At 38.0% G+C, this 9,545-nt stretch overlaps 1 protein-coding gene across 1 annotated transcript; it reads right to left on the reverse strand.

The window, feature by feature from the left end:
• Positions 1-8,884: 8,884 nt before the first annotated feature.
• Positions 8,885-9,271, reverse strand: LOC127787566 (uncharacterized). The gene is made up of 2 exons (XM_052315628.1): positions 9,076-9,271; positions 8,885-9,012 (listed from the first exon to the last, which is right to left on the reverse strand). Exons 1-2 carry the CDS (start codon positions 9,269-9,271, stop codon positions 8,885-8,887), a joined length of 324 nt encoding a protein of 107 aa, XP_052171588.1.
• Between the last annotated feature and the right edge of the window lie 274 nt (positions 9,272-9,545).

Below are 9,545 nucleotides of genomic sequence, written 5' to 3' on the forward strand. Positions count from 1 at the left end.
CTCACTTACAATGAATCCAAGAATATAGATCTAGGTTCACTAGACCACCAACTAATACTCAAGTATTAGAGTACTCGTCCACGTAGTAGCAATGATAGACTAGCTCCATGATAATTAGTACTTTGTTATTAGCTTCTATCACAGGTCCACTCTACGCATTCCAAATGCGCTTGTACAATTAGAGTAAACGGACTGTTTACTGGCTAAGGCAAGCCATCCTCCATTAGGATCTATTGCACAATGATCTTATCATGATAGAATGCCCAGTTCTATCAAAAGATCAAGAGTTATATTTTCTTGCTTATTAAGTACCCATGATTCATGCCTAACTGTGAAGAACGACCCATCACATGAATCACTTACTTAATAGCATGGACACCTTTCCAACAATTAAATGCAAATAATATATGTGCCATAAACTGAATAAAAGAAACATCATTACCATAAATTAAACAAAACGTGTCTTTAGGGCATACATTTCCAACAGTATTTTAGCTGTACCAAAAGCTGTTCCCGATTCGATTTCTTTCGATACCATAAATCTTATTTCGGAACGCTCGTCGAGACCATATAATTTTCTTTAGACAATTTCACTCCGAGACATTCCTTATAGTCGATTCGATACTTATAATTGTTATCAACCCAATTTTTCGGTATCCTAAATTCATCAAAATTACGTGGCATCCTCATATGATCATGGGGTATTACATTCTCCCCTCCTCACAAAAATTTCGTCCTCAAAATTTGTCACATTCTAAATCTCAAAATTAGAACTCTTGAGGTGACCACACTTATCAATCCCTAGATAAATACACTTGTCAATCATGGATACCTTTCAAATCATAACTGCATAACTTGGTTCTTGGGCCATGAGCCTTAACCTGAACTCTTATCCGAGCCGGTACCCACATAAATATAATAAGCCCACGACTCTCACATCCACATCCTCAATTTTTAATTTGCTTTTCGCTAAGTCATCCAATCGATATCCTTATTCTTGTCACTTCTCTATTACCGATTTTGCGCGACATCAATTCTCTTGAACTAATCAATCATGCTTTGATAATCTTCCAACCTTAGCACAACAGTCCCTGATCTCGATACATCTTGACTTTTATTAAATTGATCCTCGTAGAAATATTTTTATGTCATCAAACTATTTCACGAACCCTTGGATCCAAAAACATCACAGTTATATGTCATTACCTATCCTTGAAACTAGCTATGCCTTGCCTTAGGTCATCTCAAACTTAATCATTTATTGATCTTTACTCGAGCCAACCTATTCGAGGTTTCTTATAACTGTTGTTTCCTCATTCTTGTAGGTATTTATCACCTGATATAACCTCAAGTTTCTGACAATTGACCATAATCATCTTCTAATCATGTCGTATAATTATCTCATCAAGAAATCTTTATAATTAATAGATTCTATCTGTCTCCAAATCTTCCTTCCGTAACTTAACGTTTAATATCGATCGAAATCTAACGTTGTCTTCCAAGTCTAGCAATACTAATATCCTTGCATCGCTCGCTCCTTTGTTACTTGGTCACCAAACTAATACTCATAACTCCTCGCACTTTTCAAAGTGATCCTCAAATTTACTTGAACTAATCCTCGAGTAATAATGCTTCATGTCAACTAACTTTAGTCTTGCTCGATCCTTAAGGAACCAACTCATGCCAATCATACTTTATCATACGGAAATCATCTATATTTTTTTTTTCTCGCATTTGACCATTGGCTCTTTTGACTTCCAGTCAATCGTAGCACAGGTTCACTTACCAACTTACAATCACTAGACTTGCTCATCGACTCTATTGTCTACCAATCTATGACATCATTTGTAACACCCCCTCTCCTAGAACTGACCGAGAAGAGGTGCTACTGGGGATAATAAAATAAATTGGCTGATAAACTGAAATCTGATACCATGACTGAACATCTCAATCAACTGGAATAAAAACTCTGAGTGAGCCAGAACTCACACTTACTAAACTTGACATATAATTGCTTCTCTCTAAGCCTCTGCAATACTATAGTAAGATGCTTCGTATTCTCCTCTACACTGGGTGAGTAACTAGAATATCATCTATGAAGACAGTAATGAAGCGATCTAAGTACTCACACAAAACTTGATACATCAAATCCATGAAAACAACTGGAGCATTCGCTAACCCAAATGGCATCACCACAAACTCATAGTGTCCTTAGTGAGTCCTGAAAGCAATCTTCTGAATATCATTATCTCTGACTCGCAGCTGGTGGTATCCTGATATCAAATCTATCTTCGAGAATACCTTAGCTCCTCACAACTGGTCTAATAAATCATCCACTTGAGGTAAAGGGTACTTGTTCTTCACTGTCACCTGATTCAACTTGCAATAATCTATGCATAACCTTAAAGATCCATTTTTCTTCCTCGAAAACAATACTAGTGCGCCCCACGGGGATGAATTGGGTCTGATGAAACCCTTCTCTATTAATTCTTCTAATTGGGCTTTCAACTCCTTTAACTCATTAGGTGCCATTCGATATGGAGCCTTAGAGATAGGCTGTGTACCAACCAATAACTCAATAGTAAACTCTACTCCTTTATGGGGAGGTAATCCTGGTAATTCATCAAGGAAAACATCTGAGAAATCTCGTACTACTGGCACCTCAAATAACTTCCTCTTGCTTCCCTCATCAATGGTTACAAAGGCTAAATAAGCCTCACATCCATCACGTATCACCTTCTCAACTTTCATCACTGAGATTATAGGAATCGTAGACATAGGCTTGACTCCTTTATATATCTGAACCGGCTACCACGGAAGATCAAATTCAATAATCGTCCATTGACGGTCAACTCTTGCATAATGCCATGACAAACAATCCATGCCAAGGATCGAATCAAAATCCCTAACATCAAGAATTTCTAAGTCTCCAAATAACTTCTTATCATGTACCTCGATCTCACAATTCTCAAACATTTATCTTGATAGCATATGCTTGCTGAACTACCATGGTATAATCCACACTCTAAGCTCCTCCAAAAGCGTGGCAAATATCAACACGCAATTCTCTCTAAAATTTATCAGCCTTCTTTGCTTCAGTGGACACCAACTCTGAGACCTATCTAGTCAAGGCTGTAAACTCTGCCTCACCTTGGGCCACTATCTTGGTACCTTACACCAACTCAACGAACTCAAAAACTTTTTGGTCCTTGACCCATGCTGAATAATAAGCGTCATTGAACACTTGCTAAAATTCGACCCATGTGGGTTCTTGATTACCAACCTCTGACGGGCGGTCTTCCACCATCTCTAGGCATCGCTTCTAAACAACAATGTGCTAAGTCGCACTCGGCGATCGTCCGTACAATCGATAACATCCAATTCTCAACAACTGCTGCATCTGTGCCTCCATGGAATGCTGATGGTCGGAAGACGATGAAATCCTTTAATAGCTGACTCCCTGTATCTGCCTCCACAACTATAGTTGCTGGAGCGACTGGCTTATCGCCTCTACTACCTCTTACTTCTTAGGGAACTTGCGATTCCCTTACCTGATTAGTAACTAGGGTATCTATCACCCTCATCAATCCTACTAACATATCTCGCATCTCGACTATTCCCAGCCGTAGATCTCGACTAGACTCTCCTTGTGAGCCTGGTGTGGACACTAGAACTTCGTCCTGCATAAAAGTAGCCTGACTGCGACTACGGGGTCATCTACCAATACTATAACACCCCCTCTCCTAGAACTGCCCGAGAAGAGGTGCTACAGGGAAAAATAAAATAAACTGACTGATAAACTAAAATCTGATAGCATAACTGAACAACTCAATCAACTGGAATAAAAGTTTTGAGTCAATACAGACTGGAAACCATAAACTCTGTCTAAGGCATAATCCCTCAACTGAAATGTAAAATAGATCTAAATTGAGAAAACACTATAAACTCAATAGACTCCCAGACATCTTTTATCTTGAGCTGCTCCACGTACACACACTACTGAATATTGCTACTAGGCCCCACATCTGATACTCCCCTGCTAGAACCTGGAGGGGTGAAGAGTTCAAGATGAGCTACAAAAGCTCAGCAAGTAATAAGCTGGAAAGAATACTGAAGCTGAATCGAAGAATATCGATACTGATAAATAACTGACTGAACTTGTACTTTATAATCACTGTCTGATTGCATTCATAAAAAATTTAATGCACATAAACTGTAAACTAAATGCAAGTATGCAACTTTGGCTCATAAGCCCACATAATCTGATAATACATACCTGTCTGATCTGAAACCTGCATACATAAAAACTGTAACCACATACTGTGGGCAAAGCCCCTAACCCCCTGGTTGCCACCAGGCGAGCAACTCATAAACTGAGCTGAAACTGAAACTGATGGGATCCCCGCGGACAAGCCGCCTAGCGCGCAATAATGCAATGTAATGCTCACATAAATGCTGACACATGATATGTAGTGCTCCATATAAAGTCATGCTCAATACTCATACCAAAATGTATGCACATAATCTCACAAAATAATGCTGATCATGTTATAATAATGCTGAACATGATATGATCTTCATCTATATATTAGAATACAAAGATTCAATGAACTATGATTTAGGGTATGGGTATGATTAACTTGTCATGTTCTGGCTTATGAATTCAATGTTGGAAGGTATTGAATACATTGATTGAATTAAACTTGAATTAGGACTCACTGGAAGCTAAATTGGATTTCTGGAAAAGTCATCTGGATATTAGGAAGGATATCCGGATATGATGAAAGACATCTGGATATGAAGAAGGCTCATCCGAATACACTGACATTCAAAGTAGAAGCTACTCGGATATGCTGGGAAGTATTCGGATATGAACTAGGACATCCAGATATGATTCTGGTCATCCGGATATCTCACTGATGCATTCTGATATAACTGGGGACTATTCGAATGAAAAATTCAACTTTTGAGGGAGGCATACGGATATCAGGCGAGACATCCAGATATTATCTTGATCTTTTCGGATGTATAAACAAACCATCTAGATATCATACTCGAAGAACTTTAGATATATTCGGATACGATACAAGGTATCTGGATATTAGAACTTAGAGTAATAGAACTTGCAATCCAAAATGGATGAGGATTAATAGAACTTGCAATCCAAAATGGATGAGGATTAATAGAACTTGCAATCCAAAATGGATGAGGATTAATGGAACTTGCAATCCAAAATGGATAAGGATTAATGGAACTTGCAATCCAAAATGGATAAGGATTACTGGAACTTGCAATCCAAAATGGATAAGGATTACTGGAACTTGCAATCCAAAATGGATAAGGATTACTGGAACTTGCAATCCAAAATGGATGAGGATTAATAGAACTTGCAATCCAAAATGGATAAGGATTTATAGAACTTGCAATCCAAAATGGATAAGGATTAATAAAACTTGCTCATAACTTCACTGTTATACGCATAAATATATATATATCTCTGCTTACTGATATAAAATCTGAGAACTCAATGAAGAATTGGAATAATCTGAAAAACTGATATGAACCTGTAATGGAAGGGATTACAGGAAGAATACTTGCCTCATAGAACTCTCTGATCGAACCCTGGAGCGATCCTGAAGACTCTAGCAAGCCTCTACTATCTCTTGGCCTTTCGGTTCTTCACACGGCGTGAAGAAAAGCTAAGCTAATGGGCTCTATATATAGACATAAAGTCCTAGATCTCTTTCCTTTTATAACTTGGAATCCCTCTCCCAATTGAACTTGGAGACTCTCAAAACCTTCTCCTATTGGGACTGGGAGACTCTTAATCCAAATCCATCTCATACATGAATTCTCATTCTTCTTTAAATACATAGCCCCATTTAATTAATAATAATACAAAAATTATTATTAAAACTCTCAAATAATAATAAAACTCCAAAATCACCTTCATGCCCTTGCATTTGATTTTCAAAATAAATAACTAGAATTAAATGCTATTTATATACTATTCTCTCAATTAAAAATCTAAATTGCCACCTTGGAAAATTCCTTTAACTCCAACATTAAAAAGAAATAAATGCTATTCTTTTCCTTCAAAATCTCTAAATTGCCACATTAAATAATTAATTGAAAAAATTGCTTAATCAAATACTTCAACAATTAATTAAATCATTCTTGAAAAAATACTGGGCCCTCTAACGGGTCGTTACATCATTATCATCCAATCAAAATCTCGAAACCATTTAACCTCAAGCATCCCAATGAAGAGCGTAACCTTAATTTTGCAAGGTCTACTTTACTGCTCGATTGTGCATTAATCATAGAAAATAACATAGCCTCTTGCGGCTTTTTTATAATTCATCAAATTCGAGGTAAATATATCTACTCCTAATTATCACATCTTTCAAAGCCTGATAATTTACGTCCTCAATGAATCCACTTATAATCTCAAGCTATTATCGACAATTTCATCATTAAGAAACAATCCTATTAAATCTTTCGAGAATATCTCATGGTATTTTTTTTTTTTTTTACTGACATCATTTTAATCATCGCCTAGCTACACATCCTCGATTGGCCCACCAGGGCTATCCTAGACTAATCGTCTAGCCTAACAGGACCTTTATTCTTCAAAATCAAAAATTCTAGATCTCCAATAGATTTTGATCTATTAAGAAAGCAACATTTCCTACTCTAATCTGACATCCTAGCACATTTGCCATTACTTGTATCTCTCAAGCACGCCAAAGACTCTCAAAGTCATTTGTCCGTAACCATCCCGCTAACTGGAGTGGGTAGGTACTGATCGGTGCTGTCGAACAATGATAGATTAGATAAAACATAGATTCGGATTTGCAATAAGGGTGCAACCCAAAGTCGTCTCCCAACAAACCTCAAACGGATCTGTCAAAACAAGACTAAACGAGGGGGGTTGTGATGAAAACTGAAATATAAACGTTCAAGAATGAAACAACGATGAAGTAAAACATAACCCGCTACAAACCCTACCTGCTTACCACGGTAATCCTCATCTCATTTATGAAAACAATCTGTTTTGGTTTGATTTTCTTTTGATTTGAAAAACTCTTCTACAACCGTAAAAGATTAAATCCAATCGAGCAATCGCTCATACAAATATACCGTTTCTTTCTAATCAAAGCCTCAACTGAGTACGTCAATTAAAACCATCCAAAGATCATGCATGCATTCACACAATCGCATAAAAGAAACATACATAAACTTAGAGAAGGAAAGAAACAGAATCATCAATTAGAACATGAAAATCGAGTTCCAAACTGAATTCAACAATATGACCGAGACTCAAACCGAGAAAGGGGTATGAGAATGTAGCGAATCACAAGCAAATTAGCTTTCCATCTTCTTGGTTGAAATCATGAGAAATCTCCCAAAATCGGCCCCCTTAATGTGCTTAAATAGAGCTTAGGGAGGAAACCCTAGGTTACCGCAACTTCACAGCCGATTTCGAATAGGATAAAGTGCGTTCTGGGCTTCGGCCCCTTCCTCAAAATTTTAGATCAGGAAGAGTAGATGAATTTGGGCTTTTAAATCACTTGATTTGGATATCTTACGCCCAAGTTTATGGCCTTTTAAAGATTCAGCATCTGTGCAGCTTTCCTAATTTGACCCAACTTTCTGGTCCCGACTTTGAAGCGATGTTTAGAGGCCTAAACGAACTTGGATTTGGACAAACCATACCATTCCAGAAAGCCCAAGAAGTCCTCTACAATATCTCTGAAGACAGCATTCACGTTATGGGATTGTAACTTGGACAAAAACTTGAAAGAAGCATAGAAGGTCAAATCTATCAGCACACTTTTGCTTCTTTGTCTCCAATCTCCTTGTTTCCCTTCTTGCCATCAAAATTCCTTATGACCCAGGAAGCCCTAATCTGTCCAAAATAAAATAAAATAGTCTGAAGCCCAATTCCTATAAAATAAAATAAAACAAAATGAAGATGAATAAAATGACACAACTAACGTGCAAAAAGACTAAATATGAGGGCTAAATAATATGAAAATATGCGCTCTGTCAAATTCCCCCATACTTAGACTTTTGCACTCCTGGGAAAAACACTAGACCCTAACACTCAATAACAAAAGGGATGTGAAGAATGCAAAATGAGAGGCATGACAAGTTTTATAGGAATTCAACACTCAAAGATCATCTTCCTTACACTTCCCAGACAAACAAGTAGCATGGCAATTTTATTTGGCAAGACAAGTCAAAATAAGCAGACCCTCATAGAATAAGATTATGCTCTCAAGTTCCTCAAATGCTATGCCTCACTCCACTCAATCACAATTCCACTACCAGATATGCTCATCTTTTAAATCTTCACTCTCAATGCTTTTTGCATGCAAATCAAAAGGACTTTTATTCATGGCTCTGAAAAGGATAGGAAGATAGCAATGAAAAGTAAAGTAAACCTTAGGAAGAAAACATTCAAGACAATCCAAGATCAATGAAGAACTATTAAGCAAGCAGAAAATAAAACTTTTTTTTTTTTGAATGGTGGGTGCGTTTTACGCTCCATCCCAACCTTTGTGAGTGTGTTTTACGCTCTATCTCACCTTGGCGAGTGCGTTTTACGCTCCATCTCACCTTGGCCTTTGGCCTTTCTATATATTTTCTTTTGATTCCAAAGGACTTGCTTAAAATTTTTGCCATAATCAAGGGATGCAATGAATGTTCTTCAACCTAAAGAAGGGGAAAGGTTTTTTTTTTTTTTTTAGCAAAGAAACTTCTATTCTAAAACTCCCCCCCACACTCAAACATTACATTGTCCTCAATGTAAGCATGCAGTAAGAATCAGGTATAGGACAAGTAAGAAAAGTAAGGAGAGAGAAACAGCCTGGTGATATCAAGTCGGAGGAAGGTACAAGAGAGATAGCTCCTCCACTGTGTGTTCTGTAAAGCCCTCGTAGAAATGTTTAAGCCTCTGCCCATTGACTGTGAATTTCTTCGTAGTCGACCCGTCCATGATTTCAACTGCACCATAGGGAAAAACATGAGTAACCACAAAAGGACCAACCCATCTAGAATGCAACTTACCAGGCATCAGCTTTAGGCGTGAATTGTAGAGGAGGACTTTATTGCCAACGTTGAACTCCTTCTTGGCAATCAATTTGTCGTGTACAGCTTTGGTCTTTTCCTTGTAGATCCTGGAGTTCTCATATGCCTCTAACCTCAATTCCTCAAGTTCTTGCAATTGAAGCTTCCGCTGGGAACCAGCTTCTTTCATGTCCATGTTGCATTGCTTCACCGCCCAATAGGCCTTATGTTCGATCTCTACCGGCAGATGACATGCTTTTCCAAAGACCAGTCGATATGGGGATATGCCGATCGGGGTCTTGTAGGCCATGCGGTAGGCCCAAAGTGAATCTTCCAACCTTTGGCTCCAGTCTTTCCTGTTGGGCTGGACTGTCTTCTCTAGAATCTGCTTGATCTCTTTGTTTGAAACCTCAGCTTGCCCATTGGTCTGTGGATGGTAGGGTGTCGCCACTTTATGTAAAACTCCATAC

Source organism: Diospyros lotus, chromosome 12, assembly GCF_014633365.1.
Source record: "Diospyros lotus cultivar Yz01 chromosome 12, ASM1463336v1, whole genome shotgun sequence".
Classification (NCBI taxonomy): domain Eukaryota; kingdom Viridiplantae; phylum Streptophyta; class Magnoliopsida; order Ericales; family Ebenaceae; genus Diospyros; species Diospyros lotus.

Bases quoted from the DNA above. Each gene is read 5' to 3' on its own strand.
- LOC127787566 (XM_052315628.1), bottom strand. From the start codon at position 9,271: ATGGACATGAAAGAAGCTGGTTCCCAGCGGAAGCTTCAATTGCAAGAA. The intron at 9,013-9,075 runs GTAAGTTGCATT...CCTATGGTGCAG, and splicing joins ACGCCTAAAGCTGATGCCTG to TTGAAATCATGGACGGGTCG.